This window comes from Argopecten irradians, chromosome 3 (genome assembly GCF_041381155.1).
Source record: "Argopecten irradians isolate NY chromosome 3, Ai_NY, whole genome shotgun sequence".
Lineage (NCBI taxonomy): Eukaryota > Metazoa > Mollusca > Bivalvia > Pectinida > Pectinidae > Argopecten > Argopecten irradians.
The window spans coordinates 6,089,940-6,113,462 of NC_091136.1; the positions used below are offsets into that span (position 1 = coordinate 6,089,940).

At 34.7% G+C, this 23,523-nt stretch overlaps 1 protein-coding gene across 1 annotated transcript; it reads right to left on the reverse strand.

Moving 5' to 3' along the window:
- Positions 1-554: 554 nt before the first annotated feature.
- LOC138317408 (uncharacterized) lies at positions 555-8,138 on the reverse strand. Its single transcript, XM_069259045.1, has 4 exons — positions 7,860-8,138; positions 3,580-3,689; positions 2,959-3,163; positions 555-2,203 (listed from the first exon to the last, which is right to left on the reverse strand). The coding sequence occupies exons 2-4, from the start codon at positions 3,667-3,669 to the stop codon at positions 2,157-2,159; spliced, it is 342 nt and encodes a 113-aa protein (XP_069115146.1). The 5' UTR covers positions 3,670-3,689; positions 7,860-8,138; the 3' UTR covers positions 555-2,156.
- Between the last annotated feature and the right edge of the window lie 15,385 nt (positions 8,139-23,523).

Here is a 23,523-nt window from a genome sequence, read left to right on the forward strand (position 1 = left end):
CGATAATAATTAGCCGCGAAAAAATGGTTTACAGTAAGCGATAATCATCCTTTGAACAATAACTGATATATAATGGTGTTTATATGTGTCTTACTAACACAAAAATGAATTTTAAGTTAATTATGTTTGTTTTTGAGTTTTCGATGCATGCACAATCAGTACTAAATTCCATATAGGGCATAAAGTCATGGAATGTTTCCGGGACGCAATTAATTGTTTTTAATAATTTTATCTTGAATTAAATCAAGAAGCTCAGACTTTTCAATGGTGCTAATGGTGTAAAGTAAGTAAATTTTGTAACTGAAGAAAATACTAATTCGTCTCCTCTTGTTGTTGTAAAGAAAAATGCCATTCGTTGGCGGTGGAGCATCTTTAAAAGAAAGATAAAATGGAATCATAGGACTCGTAATACAGGAATTAAATTGTCGTGAATAAGAGTTTAGACATGAAAATGTGTAAGTACATGTACATGTCAATCGCCGCAAACAAAAGTTGGCTGACAGTAATTAAAGTTAAAGTCAATCGTGTAGAAAGAAGAAAAATAAAAGCAGCAATCATACTTTAAAATAATTCATTTTATTTACATCAATTAAGTTCAACGCCAACATATTTACATAAAAAATCAATACATTTTCAACGAAAACAACGATACGTATTGTCAATTACTAGTCAATGACAATGAGTCAGGCAAACATGAGGAATATTAGCGATACATAATTGAGCTTTATTTTAATTTATAAATTAACATCACCACAACCCGAGAGATACTTACAAAAACATATGATAAATAATAATAAGTTGCAAAAAAAAAACTCATCTTTAAAACTTTGTAAACGGAAATCGCTTAATTCACTGAATACCAGTTTCGTTCCAGGAAGAATAAGTCTCTCTAACGCTGATTGCTTAAGCGATTTTTACACCTATGCTACAAAATGCGATGCAGTAGGAAACACAATCTACATATAAAAATTCAATGGGTCAAATAGCTACGTCTTACGGTTAAATGAATAGGACACACTTCCAATATATTGTGAAAGACAGACAGCCAGAACGATAAATAATATTTCTGTTTGTCTATTGTTAATTAACATACGATGGCATCATCATACACCTAGAAGATAATTCTACTTCTATTTTACATGTGTAGTAAATACTCTGTAGACCCACGCATATCAAGTTATAACAATATAAAACTTAACGTTGACATGGTGGATTATGCCATCTAGATTCACACTTGTACCTCATATGTGCATATTCTTAAAGTTCTACTTCTCTATACGGTATAACAAGTTTTCCAGGGCACAAAAGAACAAATTAAATAGTTATGGAATTGATCTTTGAAATGATGTACAAAATGATTGTTACAAAAATATAATGACTTTCTACTCTATTCCACCCACTGAAACGTGTGTAGAACCGTATCATCACGGTTCACGAGCTTTGAAAGCTGTTCAGGAATCAACATGATTCGTTCGTTAAACCAAAAGCGCTGACATACAAACATGCAACAAATGCATCCGTGTACAAACAAAACAAAAAACTCATCACCCGTATGTGGGCTCAACCTACCGGTAAGTATTCAGGGGAAAGTTCGTAAACATGCACTGTTCTTTGACAGAGGTATTAAAATGATTTATGGTTTCCAAATTTCTGTAAAAAATTACAGTGTGTACAATATTTTCATTGTTACTGAGAGGAGCGCTGCCTTGAATGGATAAAAATACTTTTCCCAATCGGAATATGACAAAAAATTGTTGGAGATGTAAACATAATGTTGAAATTTAATAAAATCTACCTGACTACAAAAATAGTAGATACAATCGAACAATCATCGCAAACTTTCAAAAATGCTTAGATATTATCAAAGGTTGTCGAAACCATATACAAGCAAAGCAAGTAATGCAAATGTCACGTGATTGGTCTATATAATGTCTTCCGGTTGTAAGTACGACCTCCACAAAGAGAGGTCAATCGGAAGAAGAACAGGACGTCCATCCTCCGTGCTGACTAAAGCTGCACTGTCATGTATAGCAACGTCAAGTACAACGGGAACAAAATATTGACATATGCTCCAAGCCGTGAAGTGAGCACGCACTGGACAAAGGAATTGTCGAATGGAATGTGGAGAAATTCCGGGCAAGGATTCTCGAGTTACATCAGGGATATACCATAACGTTATACACGAACATGGCTCGCCTGAGTTCTGCAAAACCAAAATAGGACATTTAGGAGAGGTTAACAAATTGTTAATATTACTCAACAAACAAATTAGGCGGTCAAAGCTCACGTTGATTCGTCACAACATAAATCTAGATTGTAATTGTAATATGCTTTTTCATTGGTTTAGAAATATATGTTGTTAATTAATAACGCACAAAATGACGTCGCATGTAACGTTGCGTCTGATAAGTTGATAAACGTCATACTGATTTCATAGAAAAAAAAAGAACCCATGCAGAAATTTGGAAATTTACGGGATTGGATATAATTATAAGGATGACACACGCATTAAAATGAAATACATTAGAAATGATACTAAGGCGTTTCCAATATTAAGCAATTCTCTTTTTTTCAAATGTAATATACATACTTGACAATTTACAAAATGGAAACCATTATTATTATTCGAAGATCCATTGACACATTTAGTCTGAACGTTCTGAATATATGCTGAAAGCTAATCAGGAACAGCCTATATGTCTCATTAATAAATATAAGGCTGTATGAAATCCCATTTGAAATGTTAAATGTTGAAAGGAGTCATAAGCAAGAAGGAAGCTTTATTTTTGGCACGATAGATGATGGGATATAATATTTATAGTAGAAGTTTACGGTGTACACCGGCTACATCAAGTGCAATTGTAATAAAGGAGGGCAAGAGCTGTATGTCACTGAACGCGTATTTAGACTTTATAGTATCAACACGCGACTAACTTTGTACAAAGAAGCTAAACCCACCTTGTGTATTAAGGCGATCGTCGAAGTTTCTGTCGCAGCATTCAAAAAAGTTGCCGGCCAGGGTTTTGGCGGTATCACTATTGATTCCAATGTTCAACAGTTGTCTCTCGGTATCTATCTCTGTTAGCGAACTTTCGCCCTGTGCAGTTAACATCTGATGTACAAGGTAGTTCACCATATTTCCATAGTTCTCATTTCCGAATCGCTGGAAAAACAAAGTGACATCCAATCTAAATGTTCACTGTGAATTTATATGTAGTTCACAAAACGGAATCGGGAAAATGTAATACATAATGTGCGTAAAACTTTCACTTAATATGGATTTAAAAAATGTGTTAGTTGTCTATTTCACCGCACAATATCAATGTTACACAACTGTATACAGCCCTGCTTTATAGTTAAATACCCTCATTTAACGATATCGCCAATCTGATTAAGATATATATCCTATAGGTATTCTGTTGATATGCATTTAAGATATATATTACATTTTGTTGTGTAATCAGGTTATGTTTTCATATGGCAAAAGGACGATATATTTCCTCAAGTCAGTTTTCATCAGTAATTGTTAGCATTTATGTAAAACACAAAACTACAAATCAACTCGCAAGTTGCACTCACCTTTACGAGGCTTCTCCTGAAGATATTGTGGAGAGGAAGAGCGAGAACTGATGACGTCATGCAGGTAACTATGATTAGGCGAAGCATCATTGCGTTTAATGTAGTGATGTCTGTAAGAACAAAAGAACATGGCTTTGAAATGATTTGCAGCTTATTAAAAGGCAAGAAGTGAGTTTTATTTTTAAATGTCATTTAACTCATTGTCCGCACCGGTTAAGTAGTTTGCATTTTGATTAAATTGAATCTTAAGTATTTCAAACAAAGGAACGTCTTGCATTTTTACGTTTAACTATGATCACATTTATCAGTAATAATAAGTCAAAAGTATGTGTAAATATGATTTTTTAAACGACAGACTCTGGAGGTTATTTTTATAGCCAAGTAAAGACGTAATTGTGTTTTTGACTCGTAATTGATAAAAGAGGAAACATATTCAACCTTACGAATGTCGGTTAAAACTAAAGCTTTTCGTAAGCGATTGATTTATGACAATGGAATTCCAGCCATAGAGACCTTTGGCTAGCAATGGTATACCATTTATGTTAAGAATGTGCTACAGGTGGTAGAACTATTAGGGAGGCTTTTAACAAGGTACATTAACCAGCAGAAGTGGGAAGAGTACGACAGTCCTTTCACTGGTATTTCTGCGTGATGTATAGTCCTCATTAGCAACCAGGCAGAAGGTGTCAAGTAAAAATGCGCTATTATAGTCTGGCATGTCACGTTACAAATGTATTCCTACTCAAGCATGCGGATATACATATATATGCTTCGCACACGATTCAAGAAAATGTTTGTAAATAAACACAAAGAAAAACAAATTACGTGTTGTTTACTTTTTAAATTTCAACTAATTAAAATCATTCCATCTTCAATAGTGTTATTTGATATCCGATATCTGCTTGAAGTAAGTGTAATTGGTAGAAAATCTGCGTCAAATACAACGTAATTAATGGAAACTTGTATGGATTGTATCATAGAGGATAACGGTTATTGATAAAAATGAAAATGAAATTACACTTTTCAGTTTAATGTTATGATATATGGTTTATTAGCATTATGTGCCTTTGGCTTTTAAACATCATGGGAAACATAAGATAAGCCATGAAACTTGCTCCAAATGTCTGCCAGTATTCCACACATGGGTTACCGGTATTTAACCACAACATGTGGTTCTTATTTCCAATAGACATTGTCCTTCAAGCAGTTCATGTTTACTCCCGAAGTGTTAATGTGAGTGACCTCGAGGTCAACAAACATCAAGGTCACTCTTCCGTATGTTTACCAACATTGAATTGCGCACCACATTATAAAAGTACATGGGATCTCTACATTCCTCTCGGTGAATATATTTGCTGCGATAAAAAAATGAAGTTTTACACCAGCCACGGAGACTATGTCAGTTTGCGATAGTATTATCTACATCCGTTTTGGACACATACTGTGAAAACATGCAAATTTTTGTTGAGAATCAGAAACATCCAGATATTTAAAGTGTAGGCCAAGGGCACGCTCTCTGTAGCTAATGCATGGCTGTTTTTGTTTTCGTCTTGAATGGCTATGGAAGTTTTTTCGCGTGGGAGTATGTGTTCTCTTATTAACGGAAACTTACAAAACATTGACATAGTTCGCGTACATACTACGATTTTGAATTAATCAAAATCAAATTACAATGTTAATGTTTGCGATTGCTAACTATAAAACTTCTATGATACTTGTAAATAATTAATATTAATTAAAGGCTAACTCGTTCTTGGGAAATAACCGTTATTAACTATAAAATTCAATTTGATAATGATCAATTGCTTTGTGTCGAGTTTATTCAATCTTTTGTCCTGATCAAGACCACCACGGGTTATTGTCTTGTAACTTATATCACTTTGGGAACATTACCAGTTATCTGCTTTGTCCTATATTTTAGGTTATATAATACTTTAATACTATACCATATAACATTCTTAATTTTCGTAGGTACATTTTATCAAGTCAACCATATGGGAGTAGAAGTTATTGTATGAACGGGCTTTAATGGTAGTAAAGAAGGTATATTGTTTTCAGACAGGATTGCTCCGTGCGAGATAGATTGTATAACAAAGCTTTTACAGATGTCACGTTAGGGCGATGTCACATTAACGGGTCTTTTTAATTTCCGTTATTATGACAATAAATTCCCGGAAACAGGTGTTCTTAAAGTTCGAGTAATCAGATATATTGATCTCTGATAATCAAAAGTTAAGAAACCTAATTCCGACCATTTCACGATATCGCCAGGTAATAAGTGATAAATGTCCGTATGTTCAGAGTATGGCTCGTCATTTATGTTATATCACCAGCTTCTACCTACACACACACAAAATAACATGAAATTGAACTAGGTTCAATGGACACTGATATGTCAGTTAGTGTACTAGCTGACTCACTTTGAATAAAGTTAGATGATGATTGAATATTGACATGGATACACTTTTTGGCGAAATAATTTATCAAATTTGACAATTGTCTTTAAAGAATAAAAATGTAGGATAACTTGCATAAAGAAAACACCTATAAATGTAATATATGTATCAGTTCCTAAATATTAAATTATCTAAGAAAATGCACCTGATCATTCCAGGGTGATATACATGTATACCTATCAAATGGTAAAGGACAACCCCTTAGGAAATATCTAGGTAATTCATTTTAGCAATATATTGTTATTATTAGATAAATAAGTCTTCAGAAGAAATCGTGAGGTAGGACCTTATCGAGAACGATAATGGGTTGGTTCGTTTGGCTTAACATCCTACTATCATTAGAAGGTTTATTTAGGACGGCTTCCCCCAGTATAATGTGATGTGTGTGTGTGACTGTCTTAGGAACGTTTTGGGATGCTGCGGTATTTCGTTTTAATAATGAAAATTGTCGGAATGCGAGGGAAATAACCAATTGGATGTTCCGCACGTGACAGGAAGTTGACGTTATCTGTAATGATGTTGCCTTTTTTTGCAGCCTGACGAATTTAGCAATGGCATTGGAAAATATCTTCATGGGTCCTTTTACTATATATATATATATTTTTTTTTAATTTTGTTCGGTAAAATAAAATAATTATGTCCCTATGTGTCGGGATACATCTAGAATTGCCTCCCTAGAAACAAATTATTTTCTTTCGGACTTCGCCCTCGAGAACATGACTCTTTCCAGGGAGACAATTTTAGATATATCCCTTCAAAGAGGACCATAATTGAATATTGCATTTCAAATTGCAACTGAGATTTTCCGGCTGTTAGTTACATATTCGGTTGATGGATTTCTGTTGACTTTTTATTCTGGTTTGTTTTGGTTTAATAGGAATAACGTCACAGATAATTCCCTTTGTATTTAGCTCCCTGGGGAAAATGTATTGCGCGTGTAAACAAAAACATGCTTTGGGAGGCTACGTTATATTCGTCTGGAGCCATTGCCAGGTGGAAATCGAAGACTATCTCACTTTGTAGATTTATCTTAGTGAAGCATGGCGTCAGAGACACCGAACAATATACCCCACCCGGTGTCATTATACTGGTAACGGGAGAACCAGTCGTCCCACTCTATTTAGTTTAATCTAAGAGCTAGGCAGGAACACTATGGTGCTTTACAGCCAGGTGACAACCTAGAGCCTTCCTCACAGGGGGAAAGCTATATGTGAGTAAGTGTCACAAGAGTAAATTTATGATTGCTATTGACAGTCAAAAAGTCATCATCACAAAAATAGTAATGTTGAATAATCAAGAGGCAATGAAAATTTACCACTATCTGTGACAGATCTCGGACAACCTAAGCTTCCACTGAAATACAATGTAATATAATTGGTGTAATGTCCATTGATAACAGAATAAGAAATAATTTTATAAGTCATAAATGAAGCGGCAAAGATTAAACACGTGTTTACGGGGCGCGAAGTACTTTGAGTGATTCCTAATGATCTACGTTGTAAGTAAAAAGTAAATAAGTAAATGGTGACTTGATCAGTCGAGTAAAAACTGAAAGTTCGGACTTGGATATCATTAAAAATAGTATCGTTCCATTATTGATCAAATCCTCGCTGCCGATGTACATTACATATTATTGATAATCATATATTTATTAAAATAAGTACATGTACAGAATAAAAAAAGGTAAAGTGATAAAGCTTTATTATATATTTATCATTCCATAGATATTTCTGCAATGTAATGGAATACATGAATGATTGCTACACATGTCCAACGGTTAGTATATATTTACGCTAAGTGTTATATCTAGACAGACAGACTTACCTGAAGCGCGTGGATTGTACAGGTGTTCCTGTGATAGTACGGTCTGTGTATCCAGTTAAGGCGATGGTCCTTATGACAGACATCCACATCCACATTTATATAAGTACAGAATTCTCGGATGAAATGTCCAATCATTTTTGATCGCTTCATAAGTAATGGTCAAAACGCGAGTCACGTGATTTGTATAATATATTGTTCTCGTAGACATTAATCAGAACTGTTTCAAAACATTTCAATAAAGATGCGCGCGCACCCCGTTTACGTGGTTAACCCGATGACGTATGGCACAGCGCGAAACGAACATCATTTACATGAGCATGCATGCAAAATGATAACCAGATATCGGCCAATTATTTCCGAGACCAGGTTTCCTACTTTTCCGCACCCAGTCGCATTACCAGCGCCGGTCCATCATATGACCGCTTTTACATGGGGTTACCGAGTGCATGGACAAGCTGTGCATGTTAGCGTCTGTACCCGCGTGGATAATGATAAGTTATTAGACGCTTCTCAATTCAGTATTTTTGTCGAGTTTTGCTTGTGATCAATACATGATTAAAGACTGCTTCTAATTATTCTCTTTTCATATTTCAAGTACAATGATGTGGGTTTTCATAACATATTCTCTCTTTATATTTCAAGTACAATGATGTGGGATTTCATATCTTATCGAGTTACGCGTATATAAAACATCAATTGGAATGATGTATCGTGAACTGATTAGGCATTTTCAGAGATACATTTACAATATATACAATTTCAAAAATAGAATAACTGTATATCAAATATTGTTTTTTTACGTTTCAACTGATAAAAATGAGTCTTTTTTCTATAAATATTTCATAAACAGTCAGTCAGTACAATGACAAAGGAAAACAAGCATTAAATCAAAATCTTTCTACTGAGGCAACTGAACGTTACCCGAAAGTAAGTTATGACAGATATTATCATACTAAATCCTTCTTTCTCTAAAAATATAATATCACTTTATTTATAGATCAATGTTTTTAGCACAAAGATAATGCATCAAACGTGCTAATCCTCTGTTTACCTGATGACGTTTGATTACTGAATATGCCAAACGGAAGCTCAAAGCGAAGTCTTCGGAGGAAACATAATATTTTACTGTAAAATTAGTTTCGTTGGCGGCAAATCAATTTCAGAATTTCCATTTCAGAATAAGATGGCGAATATTGATTTTCGAGAAAGTTTAATTAAATGAAACTACATTTCGATGAAATAGAAATTGTTATCAATCAGTGGAGACAAACTTTGGATTGCGAAATCAGGACAACGTAGGTTTACAGTAAAAATGATGTACAAATTAAATCTTTAAGTATATTTTAATATAGAAATATTCCATTTACTACCTTAATTCAAACTCTGAAGAAATCCTTGAGAACAACGTTTAATGTTTTACGTGCTTATTGTAACTTCTTACTGACTTAATGTCGGCACAGTATGCCATGGACATTTAATATCAAGTATCAAATCACATTTTAAATACATAAATATTGGTATTGATAATTTGTTATTGTGCAGTCGATAAGTCTACCCAGTGCAAAAAGTTATCTCCGTGTTCGATACACCTAAAGAAGACAAATACCTACATGTATGGTTATATTACCGCATTCAATTCTTCCTAAGGTATATTATACAAACGCTATTGCAATGCATTCGTAGTTAACTGGCCATGTGTATTTGTCCGGTATTATATACGTGCGTAATTTTAATTTGCATGAGGCAATATGGGAAGCCGTATATCATGAGGCAGGAAGAATAACAATATTGAACCTTGAGGACAGACACCTTTGGGATGAATTTAGCTCAAAGCGTGTCTTAAGGGTGCGCTGTCATTTTAATTAACCGATTTCATAGCTGCAGTGAACTAACAACAATATACGCATGTCACACTATGGCGTTTACATTGACGATATAAACAAATAGTTATGCAGTATTTCTATCAAGTGAATATTTACTTAATCCGCTGAAATCAAGTTAATTCAACTCGTTGAAGCGAAAGACATTGGATGGGTTATTAGAAAAATCAAATCCTTTGCTATACTGTAAACATCTTTAACTCTGCAGATATTATGAAATAATAAAATCTTGCATGGGTCTGAAAAGTGGACAGGGATTTGATCTCAACGAAAGTAATATTTTGGGTGATCACCCGAGGCTTGCCGAGATTTGACGGTCAAAACAGCTGAAGCTTTCTCATTAAGATGATGAGAAAATGCCTCGACAGTATGTTGAAGAAAACCTTTAAAACGAAAAAGTTTTGATTCTGTTCTTCTTTAACCAATATGCAAATATAGTTCTTGTGTCATACCATATAGTTGCTAATATTTTGCGGGTTTTGAGTTCGCTAAATTTGCGAATTTATCCAAATTCGCCCAATTTCATCTCGTGTTAAATGCGATGCCAAAGACTATAAATATAATAAGCGAAATAAGCCCCGGTGAAAACGGTCCAGGTTAAATCACGAAAGTTACAGCTATACAATACCTGTGTACCTTTTATTAACGAAACTGTTAGTACTCCTATTCTGGCTTTTCTTTTACGCTGGCTTCCCATTCCGCTACCGTTCCGGGAAGTGAAGACTCTGAATAAACGCCCATTTATTTCGTTGGTACATTATATTTGTGGTAATACAAATAGTTATTAAAATGATTGCCAGTATACATTGTAACAATAAAACCTTTCGTTCAGAAATATGTTACATTTGCTGGTCAGGAGTGGCCTTCCAATAATGGCAAAGTTGTAATGTAGGAGTAGATTAAACGATCCTTAAAACGATGTCTGTACTTAATCAAAATCCTGTGTCTTTTTCCGGCAGACAAACGTTATAGCAGTAGCCTCAATAATCATCATTTGGTAGAAAAAATCACTTGGAATGTCTACTATTACATACATAAAAAGTCATACAATATATCTATTTTTCAACTTGAACTTGAATGGTGACACAATGGGGTGAGATGCGACACAAATTAAATAAAGGGACCTACATTGGTAATATATGGGGATAAGATAGACAGCAAAATGAAAGAACGTTCAATCTGTCTTCAACTTTTTCATTGTCGATTTTCGGCTTTCCCGTTCACTGACATGTGAGCATACACTGTATATAACGTATGTACAAGAGTAAAATACAAACTTTGTGATCCAGATCTTGTTAGCAAAGTTCTACGAAGGCGTTATTCCGAAAATAATAAATCTTGTACGGTAACTCATGTTGTTCGTATTGAAATGCATAATGGCAAATTTTCGGCGTTCAAATCTGTAAAGAAATGAAATGCATTTGTACGAAATTTTGCGGTTTGCTTTCAATACAAAACATGCCAGCAACAGATACCCAAGGCGGAATGTCGAATTGCGCAAATAATCTTTTTATTCCATTATGTTTTGAATTACACAATACCGAAAGTAACCTTCCGAATTTTCATAAATTTTTCAAATAAAATACAGATGTGGTATGTTCGGTAGATCCTTGCAGAGATCGTCAGGTTTCTTACTCAAAGACTTCAAAGACCCTATTTCAAGAAAGCATCCCGCCATTATATTGATGTCACACGTGACCTAATTTATTTTTTATTTATAAAGCAATAATGACATAATTTAAATTATTGAAGATACTCTGAAATGGTCATTGTATCGGTACTCTATCGTAAATAACTTTCTTTAACAATCAAAAGTAAATAGTACTGTCATCTCCTCTTGGAACAAAGGCTTTGTTTATGTTTATATATACTGATAAATAATCTGTTTTGTCGCCCGTATCCCTAGTTTCGTTTGTAGTTTATGTAGCATATATACTTGTAGTCGTAAACATGCGTCAATACGACGTTCAGTAACTGACCTTCATAGACCTCAACCTCACTATGCAATAGACGGACGTTATTCAAGCGTCTTGTCGACGACCTAGCATATGTAATTAATGATTCGGAAGCAGGCATTCGTTTCCGGAACACGATCAGACAACATCGCATTCCACACATTGCCACTCAGAAATGATAGATATACTTAGCGTGCCACACATTCAGAAATAGTACGCGGAAGTGGACTTTGTACGTTGATTCTTTCCTTATTTTTAACTTGCCAAATTGCGGGCCTTCTTCACAAAAAATTATAACTGACTTTCAAAGTTTTATAATTAGTTCACTAACACTTAATGCACGCCGCGGATGATACTTTTACATAACAGGGTTAACTTTTATGAGCGGGCAATTTGGCAAATCTTGTAGTGTTACGTCATCCCATAATACTATGAAAGATACCAAATAATACCGAAAATACTAGTACTGTCACCCATAAAAAATATCGCAATAATCACATACAGAAAAAAACCTGTCGAAGCACACCCATCATACAACATCAATCACAAACCAAAATACTGTCAAAGATACCAAATAATACCGAAAATACTAGTACTGTCACCCATCAAAAAACGCAATAATCACATACAGAAAAAAACCTGTCGAAGCACACCCATCATACAACATTAATCAAAACCAAAATACTGTCAAAGATAATACCGAAAATACAATAAACGATAGCGAGTACTACCGGGAATACTATACACAATAACGACCCAAAACTATTATTTCCTCTAGTCATTAAGAAGTAAATAGACTGTCATCAATAAACCCGGAAAAGGCAATAGGACATAACCTTTTGCAGTTGAAAGAAACACAGCTCAAAAGGAAACGGTAACACTGTGTTAAATCATGGGAAAACAGAGAACGGACGCCATTCATTATATTATGTACCTTGTGCTAGCAGGTTAAATGAGTAGTGAATGATTGGAAAGTTGGGTCTCAGAAATGTAAGGAATATTATCAATACACATATGTCACATTGAATGGCTATCTAAAATGAAGTATCATTAATATAGTTTCCACAGGTAAAAATATATAATACCTATACTTCGTTATACACATTAAAATCTTACAGTAAAATAAAAAAAAAAAGATCGCTTGTTCGTCTATAGTGTTTGAATGTAAAAAAATATATTCAGATTACAAAAAAAACAGCATTTTATCTCCTGGAAAAAATAAAACTGAAAGTAAACTAAACTTTCTAACAAACATTCCGTTGATTTCGTCATCAGTTAATAAGAGTACAGTTTCTGCCATTTTGATATAGTGATGCTGTATGCAGTCAAAGCAATGCTATTTCTGTATTAGGTCTGTATCCAGTCGTTTATTGCACTAGTTACGTATATCAAGTGTTGTCTGGACGCATAAATTACGGACAAAGACCAGATGTTGGTCATTCTGGCTGCCAAGTGACCAACTTTAAATGATGTGTATTTTAGGTAAGAGTTAACTCCTTTACAAAGGACTTTTGACCGCGGCTTATGAAACAAGTCATTAGCATTAGAATTTATAGTGATCTTTCATCTATTATATCTTTTCGTTGTTTGTGTTTTCTCGAAACGTCTTCTGACCGAGTTGCTCAGATGGCAAAGGACAGCAACAAGGCGATTTTTAAATGGCGGCATTTTAGAAACATTAAAATCATCTGCTTTAATTACCACCTCTGTATATCACAACAATCACAAGCTAAAAAAAACAACATATGATTTTCTGACAATGGTATTTTTTTTCTTCAGTTACAACATTTACTTGCTTTTGACAAGTTTGAGGTTCTAATTTTACAAAAAGATAAAAAAAATATTAAAAATATCTAATTGCATCAGGGAAAAAATCCCTTGCACTATGTCCTAAATGGAATGAAGTATATCGGATGCACCAAAAGCAAATAAATCATTTTAAATTACTTTTTGTGTTAATTAGACAAATATGTACATGATAAGACACCAACTATTGTTAAAATGATTAATATCGTTTATGCTCTGTCGGCGGTGGAGCATCTTTAAACATAAACATAACAGAAGAACTGGAAGCGTTACTGTCCATATTAGGATATAATTGTGAACAAAGTGTTTCCCTTGGCGATACCATGTTCGGCGTTACTGGATGCAATGTTTTTCATGGTACCTCCACACTACCGTTTGATATTGAAAGACTATCACCACTGCCGGAAACTTACAAATCAGGACAGGATATTACCAGCAGGGACGAGAATAGCTCACCTGCCCGATCACATGGGTTTTCTCGCGAGTATCGAAAGTGGTTTTATATGGTTTTCGCAACCAATATTAAATAAAGTTTATATTTCACATCAGTTTTCGATTTCCAGAATATATTTTCAGTTGTATACCAACTTGGGCTGGTGAGCTGCGTTGAAGGTGAACATGCGCAAGATATAATTGATGGGCATTCTTCAGTACCAGGTGTCCCGTAGGTTATCGCCAAGTAGATGTACGGAATGACGTTGACCGGCCCAGGACTATAATTACTTGTCAGTTTTATATACACCAACTCTATGGTGAATGCAGTCACAATTGCTATATCTGCCACGAAATGTGTAAACGAATGGATATTATTGAGTGCTTATTACATATGGCACTATATCAAAAACCTTTAAATAGTTTATGTGAGACAGGGCAGCGCGAAAAACTTCAGAATTACATCTATGCTAAAGTAAAATTATGTATTTGATTTTTCCTCAAAATTTTGTTATAATATATTGATATGGACAATTGTGGGACAGCCCTTCTACAAAAGCAAAATACAGCATTATTTCGCATGCTTTATTGAATGGCATTTTTATGCGGACATTTCTGTGCATTTTAAAATGAAACAGTGCATATCATTACGAGAAACCCATGTTAAACTTTTTCATTGTAAACGCAGAAAATACATATACGAATAATACTTATGCTTTTAAAGATTATAATTAGTAAACAAGATGCTTTACTGTATTAAATTGAAGAGGGTGAGAATTTTAAATATCCATCGATTTCGAAATAATGCCTTGACAAAGACGAATTTTGATATAGTTACCATGGCTTCAAATTCATTTAAATGACTTTGTTTATGATACCAACACATCACAGTGGAAGACAGTTACATGATATACTAAATCACAATAGAATAAATTAAAACACAATAGAACATACTAATTTAAAACACAATAGGATACACATGCAGAATAAATCACATATATCCACCGGTAAATATCTTTTAATGTCTTATTTCTATCCACGACTGCGTATTTTACAGCAGTTAATATTGGCAATATCATACAAAGGAAATGGCTACATTGGGCACAGAGGCCTTACTTTCGACGTTAGTGTTGGTTGTTTCTATCTGTCGTGCATGGTATTTTTTTACAATTCGAATTCAACAATATCACGAACAAATCTTCTGGAGATTTAAGGTTTTTTAAGATAATATACACCGTGCAATACCACTACTTACTTAATACAATAACTGATAAGACAGTATTCGTCAATCATAATATTATGGGTAACAGCGAAGGTCGACATTGACAGCCATCGAAAGCTATATGTACTAGATATCAGTAGTTATATGTGCAACGGAATTATTTTCTGTCAATCAATCAAAGGCATTGACAATATTGAAAAATATTAAAATGAAAATCAGTATCGTACGAAATGATATCTACAAGGGTTTAAACCTTAATCCATGTTACGATAAGAAAGTTTAAAAGGAACATGCAGATTTTTTTCGATACTTTACTAAGACTATCCCTAAAATGTTAATGAAAACCATAACATATTATCATCATGATATATAGCGATTTGAGTTGTTAGACGTAAAACCATCGGAGTTATTTCTGGGACATGCGTTATCCATCCCGGAAATGATATATTTGTGGTACTATTGTGACGTCGTTTGGTAATATTAATGGTCAGCATGCTGGGTTATTGTAGCTAAATGATCAAAACAATACCTGTACATGACCATTATTTAACATAACAATCCTTTTTAGAGACCCCCGACCCAAACGAAGTTTAGACATATACTAATAATAACTTCGGAACAAACTATGGTGACCACACCCTGTGTCAAACACTTTTTGTTGTGCGGAAATAGTTTGTTAAGCTTATCCATGTGTACAACGAACTATTATCGCCAACGCATGGTTGATTTATAGTCTTCAAGCAGTTACTAAACGTAATAACATCATTTCACTGAGAGAAACAATACGAGAGCCGAACTTGGCCGAATATTTTCAGCTTAGAGCTATCCTACAATATCGAGATTCATAAACTTTTCCATTATGCAAAGACATCGCATTACTAATTCAAATTATTTTATAATTTTTACTTTCTTGTATAAATCACACTGTATATGGTTTCTCGTCTGGATTAAATCGACCCCATACCAAGCTTCTTACATGAGAAATAAAATAGATAAAAAATATAAAACTAGAAAAGGTAATCGGTTGCCAACTACATATGTAAAATCTACAGCTGCCCCTGATTTCAGATCATCGCAACAAAATTACGTTATTTTTCAATGTACTCACCAATAATCGTTTACATTTTTTCCATTTCTACGTTTCATTCGGTGATGTTTTGTGTCCATCGGATTGTAAACCAACTAAATGTTGTGATCTCTCTAATATCGCGGTTTAGAATAATGGCGTTCTATCATATCAATGAACATTTTCGTTAGGATTAATTGTCGGTTTCTGATCGATCCAATAGCAAAAGATCAATATTACACGGAATCCTTTATTTTTTTCCAGATATTTAGTTGGTTGTCCCCTATAATCCTGTTGTAATGCAATAATTTATAATCAAAGTTGAGTTGCTGATCTATATATACGTATTGTTTATCTAAATCGTCTGATATAGATTATTTTGTCGTCGCCACTAGTGTCAATGCCGCGAAATTCCCACAACGACATCAGTACTAATGGCGCTAATGAAGTATACTAACAACCACACGACGCCTTCAGAAACATGTCGTCTGAGTTCCAAAACCAATCGGATGTGAAAACACATTAACAAGCTTTTATTCACATTAAGCTAATTAAAATGACATTTAAAGCTACACATCTTAGATTATTACTCTGAGCAAATTAATCATCTTAAAATATCTGAGGAATTTACTGCAGATTTACACAGTCTCGTTTTAAGATGACAAAAGCACGAACGTTAACCTCCACCCCCGCACATTTATGTAATCTTAGTTCTCAAATAAAAACACTTTAATGGTTATTAAGAACTAATAAGTCATTCATCGAAACAGGAAGTCCATTGACATTATTACGTCTATCTCCATATCAACACTAATTATAGCTAGACAATTGTACATTCGCTCTGATTAGTCTTGTTGAAAAAAAAATCCAAAAAGCGATTTACAATATGTTGAAGCGTACTGCTTCTGCGAAACGCTAGCTGTTGAACCGAAGATGTTTGTTCAGAAAATGTTCATGTTGTCTCGGACTTCCATTATTGTTCTATCATATACATTGTACAATCTGATAGTCAAGTATATTTATATAGTTTTAATCACATAAAAATTCCAATTCTATTGTACCTGAACGCAATACCCCGATGTAGATTGTACTTTTTAGTTACCATAGTATAGAACGAGTAACTGAAGTTTGCTCACCCTATTTTCTTTTTCTAAATACTTTTTAATGGCAGTGAACACAAACTTAAGATTCTTTTTTTTTAAATTATTACATGTATTGAAAAGAAATTCAACGTCAAAATGGGTTGCAACAATCCAGCGGTTGCTGCCATTTTTATACCACATCCTCTTATTTTCTTTAGTTTTCTGACGTCACAATGCTGAGCGAATAACAGCGCTCTAAGTTATAGTCCACTAGTGACATATGCAAATAAAAAAAAACATGGCCGAAGTCACTGCATATTAGTATGTGATTAAATTTGATTTGTTTGTTTGATTAATTAACGTCCTATAAATAGTCAGGGCCATGTAAGTAGTGCCTATGAATAGCGTAGTGCGTGTTTTGGGAGACTACGGTATATTCATATTATGTCTTCTTGTATAGTGGAAATTTTGCCCTTGTAGTGCTATATCACTAAAGCATACCGCCGAAGACACCAAGCAGCATACCCCACCTGGTCACATTATACTGACAACGGACAAACCATTCCCTTAATGCAGAGCGCTAAGAAGGATAAGAAACTACTACGTTTATAGACTTTGGTGTGTCTAGGCCAGGGCACAGAACCCAGAGCCTACCTCAGAGGGGCAAGCGCTCAACAGAATGCTACCTGCTGCCCCTATCGGATGATCGTAAAATGCGACTTAATTTAGGATCGTATCTTTTCTCTTCCTCTTAACTAAATTTTTTCTTCTTCACGTGGAGCAGTGGTGGCGGAGTGCTTTTAAAAGATGTCTCGACAAATAACCCCAAGTCCTCCACCTTTGAGTCGTGATTTCGAATCCCATGTGGGGCAGCTGCCAGGTACTGACCGCTGGTCGGTAGTTTTTCGGCTTACTCCGGCTTTCCTCTACCAACAAACCTTGCACGTCCTTACATGATCCTGGCTGTTAATAAGACGTTAAACTAATAAAACAAAACCAAATCTTCCTAACGTTTTCCATTGACACCGCCTCACATTTTCATGTGATAAAACTCGATTTTGTATGCAATAACAGATATACACTCAACACATGCCACTTAAAGAGACAATATGCTACAAATATGGGTCAATACAGAACCAACTTCTTTTATAATTTTAATTACTCTTAACAATAAGCAAACACGTCCACTGTACGATATAACATAAAGTTTTCGTCTTCGTGCTTCGAGTTTTGGAACATTAAAAATTACTAAATCATTTGATAAGTGTATCTGTGTCATGAATTATGTGCTTGTGAAAATAACAAATTAAGGCGATATATACTATCTTCAACTCGAAATCATTCAGTAAGAGTACACCGCATCAACATGATTCATAAACGGAAAAACCGATATGTCTGCTTGTATATGATCAGCAGTGTTCCTAGCGGGGTGCTGTGTGAATGAGATGCGTAAGGATGTACGGAGGGATTCGGAACACATCAACAGAAAACAAATGATTCATATGGAACAACGCTTAACATAATGGAAATCAGATCAGTCTACAGATACGTTCATACTGATACAAATTGGCTCTACAGTACACCCATGACAATACACATGTTCATACGTTACCACGAGAGGACACGAAAACATTGACTCACAAAAACAAGCGAAAAGGTATAAACTAACATGGATTTATATAATGCGGGGGTGGGGATGGGTGGGGGATACAACAAAGCGATAAGTAAAACAATGATTATCTAAGTGAAGTGAGATATCTTAACCAACTAACAAGGTTCATACTGACGCTATAGAACAAATAAAGATTTCCATAAAGATATTAAAATGTAAAACAATGTTTCCCATAAACGGGCAATAGCGTAAAGATATATGATTATTTAAACGAGAGTTCAGCAATAGCCGCAAAGTCAATAACATAAGAAATGTACACATGCTGAAGGAAGAGGAAATGGAAAATAACTAAGGTAAAAGAAAATCAATGATTTATGTACATGTATATAATATAGCGGGAGGAAAAGAGATTGATATATATATATACACTAATATGGAATCGAACTGGTAACATGATAAGATTGTTCACGTTCTCGATTTTTTTTAATCATGATTGTATTATTTAGTCTTTGTTTCATTTTAAGCTGAGTCACATTATGACTTGGCTAATCGAAACACTGACCTTTATCATGTATAATATACAAAGTTTACGGCCATTTTTACGGCAAAACCATAAACCAATAGAGAATTTCCGTAGTTGTCAAAACAAGTCGCGTATCTATCAATTAATTTGTTCACGGAAGTTTCCAGTCGATTTCGAAACTGATTAGATTATTTATTGGTTTTAGCATAGCTTACGCCTATACTTTACTATGACAAAAATGTACTAACAGATGAAGACGGTAACAAGAGGTGAACTATATGTGTACTAGACTGCTTGTTGGTCATTCGTCCTTAAATTTGTAGTAAGTTTTTACCAGTAGATCGATTGGAGTTATTTTTATCATGGTGATATCAAACATCTTTAAAACATCATTGTATTACTACATATATACAATACTGGTACATGGCAACTGTTAAGCACTCAACGTTTTTATTTATTTAATTTTTTTAATTTTTACATATTCGATAAGTTGCACATGTTATTTTTCTGTTTTTATATGTCTCCCAGCAGTATTATTGTGAAGTAGTACGTGAGTTCTAAAGATCTGTCATATTTCATTGGCAAATTAATATTCTATCGGTGAAATATCGCATTGCATTGGCAAATTAGTATCATAGTGGTGAAATATCGTATTGCATTGGCAAATTAGTGTCAAATTGGTGAAATAACCATTGCCAAAACAATATGAATGGCGTGCTTGGGAGAAGACGTAATAATACTGCAATTATTAATTAAAGTGTATAGGTTTACGATAATAGATCAAGCTCTAATACAGACCAATAGTACCAATTTCAATGTAATGAAGTTATAATATATTTGAATATCATTAGTTCAGATTAAGTAAACAGAACAGAACAACGCTTGAGTTTGTTTGTTTGTTTGATTAATTAACGTCCTATTAACATCCAGGGTCATGTAAGGACCGTCTCCCACGTATACGGTGTGTAGTGTGTACGAAGTGCGAGGTGTATGTTTTGGGAGACTGCGGTATATTCATGTTATTTCTTCTGGTATAATGGAACTGTTGCACTTTTTATAGTGCTATATCACTGCCACCGAAGACACAAAACTTTAACCATATCCGGTCACATCGTACTGCCAACCAGTCGCCCTACTTCCTTAATGCTGTGCTATTCTTGAGATAGATTGAAGGAAAGGATTAGCATTTTAATATAAAATTTGCTTTGCTTTTGTTTCCTTTACTTGCGCCCTTAAACAGGCAGGTTTGGTTTGGTTTGTTTAGTTTTACGTCTCATTAACAGCCAGGGTCATGTAAGGACGTGCCAGGTTTGTTGGTGGAGGAAAGCCGGAGTACCCGGAGAAACACCACCTGCCAGCGGTCAGTACCTGGCAACTGCCCCACATGGGATTCGAACCCGCATCCCAGAGGTGGAGGGCTTGTGGTAATATGTCGGGACATCTTAACCACTCGGCCACCGCGGCCCCAAAAAACAGGCAGGACTCTCCTAAATGTGATAAGGGTAAGTAAAAGCATGGTGATGCAACGGAGAAATTTCATTCTAATAACACCATGGTGCATTTGGATTACGAACTTCAGAAATAAAGTGTATACACATATTCAAAATAACTTATTAGATAGGAAGGGGATGTCAGTGATATCTAAATATTGTACTTAAAATATCTCTTGATGCCATATTGACGGATTTATATAAAAGATCTGTATATTATTAGAACAACTATGCATATTTGATAGCATCCTACTTGACATGTAACGCAATGACGACGTAAATAAACTTTATATTTCAGTAAATGTTAGTGCAATGTCAAATTGTGATGAAAAACAGCTCGGATGCTTTCATCGTTTGGCTATATACGATATATGAATACATTGAAATGTACTTTTAGCGCTGCATTCTATTCGATAAATAACTTTGGCCTCATTTAGGTTATTAAGTTTGACGTCCTATTAAGATGATCTTTAGGGTTGGCCGTCCATGTGTATAAAGTGGTGTGTGAATGTCTGTATGGTGTAGATGATAAGCTGGATAGGTAGGTCGACTGATTAGGCTAAGTGTACTATCAATACCTAGAGTCATTTAGGGACGACCTTCCTTGCATACGTGGATGTCTTCTCTCCGCTTCTTTGTTTGCCGCACTAGCCCGTGTAGCCTAGAGAAGCATACATGAATGTATTGCGTGTGTAAACATCTGTATATTTGGTAGGCTGCGGTATATCTATACTATATCTCTATAAACGCTTGCCCCTTTTAGTGCCGTCTCGCTGAAACAGCAGAGTCAGAATTCATATTTATTAAAAAATGTTTGTTTATTTATTTGTGCAAATATTAGTAAATTCTTTTAATTTTGAAAATTCTAGAGAAAATAATGAAAAATGTACAATCAAACTCTTAGATTAACCATCTCCTCTATGCCGACTTCCTATATGGTAACAAGAAATTTTCTTTGTTCTTTCCTGGTGTAAATGTACGATGACTTACATGAAGATACTAATTTACTTCACTGACCTACTAACATACTCACGTGATTGGACGAAGGTCACTTAATTTTACCACATGGCGTAGAAATCAAGTGCTATATAAATCATATGTTTTCACTTACGAAGAGAAGAGATGTTTCATTAACCGTTTAGGCGGAGAATGTATAGTTTAATCAGTAGGGTTAATGAAGAATTATCTCAAAGTACATATAAACTATAAAGTTTAGTACCCGATTGACACATGTTTTTTGTATTTGTAGTAGTTTGAATTTCAATTAAACACACAATCTATAAGGTAGTGTGAATAATTAACAATTGTCAAAAGAACATAGATAATCAAAGTTTTAACTAATTAATTAGTCTGACAAGATTAGTCGATGAAATATTTAAAACCATGACGTATAGGCTGTTACACGCCTCGAAAATTCGAGAATCTTTTGCCACACTTTTAGAATTACTTCTTCGCCCTATATTTACTACTTTAAGTATTTCGTATCCTACAGACATATGTCTTTAAGGATCCAGTGTTATATGAAAAATAACTGTTGATATTACTTCATTGGCCCATGTTCTCTCACTTATATAATAATTAATTTAAGCCTGTTTAATGTCATGTTATGGCGTAAATAGCGCAAATAAGACACTGACAAAACAACCGTTATACGGTATATATTCGTGTAAACAAAGATCGAAATCGAATCAGAAGTGCTTGATTTTCCACTACATTGAAAAATATGAATTGAATGTAAAATATCAATATCTGAAATGGCCCCTCAATGTTGCAAAACTTTCGAATTAGCTCCTTCTATCTGTCTATCAATAATACACCAAAGATGTGACCCACAGACAACACATCTGTTTTCAGAACAAGCTCATCCAGAAGAAAAATTCATTTCGAAATTGAAATTTAGGTTATGGTCTGGTTTGGATATGTTTGAAAGTTACATTTTGCTTTGGTAAAGCGTCTAGCCGAACAAGACCTGCTGGAGTGGCTATAATATATTTGTCCTTAAGTACATGCATTTGGTTTATGGAGTTTATTTATATTAAAAGCAATGACCCTTTAAGGACGTCTTTCCATGTATACGGTGTGTTGTGTATGTGGACTGCGTGCTGCAGTTTCGGAGACTGCGGTATATTCCTGGTGTGCTGTCCTGTAATATATGAACTCTTGCCATTTTTATAGTGCTGTCCCACTAAAGCACGCCGCCGAAGACAACACACATACTTACAACAGACAAACTAGTCGTCCCCCTCCCTGTATGCTGAACGCTAAACATGAGAAGCAAAAACTACCACTTTTACGGACTACATGCATGCGTATCGGTCAGGGGATGTGGTGATCGGTCAAATAGAGGCCAAACTCGAAGGCTTATCAAGGGAAATATTTGGAAGAGAAGACGGAAAAAGATCCCAAATTTAGCCACCTTTGACAATCATGCAATAGGGACAGCAGTTACAATTCTAACGCTCTACCTGTAGGACTAGAGAAAGAAATATAAAGGTCAAGCTTAACAATATCCTTTGTTTGTTTGTTTGATTAATTAACGTCCTATTAACAGCTATGGTCATGTAAGGACGGCCTCCCATGTATGCAGTGTGTTGCG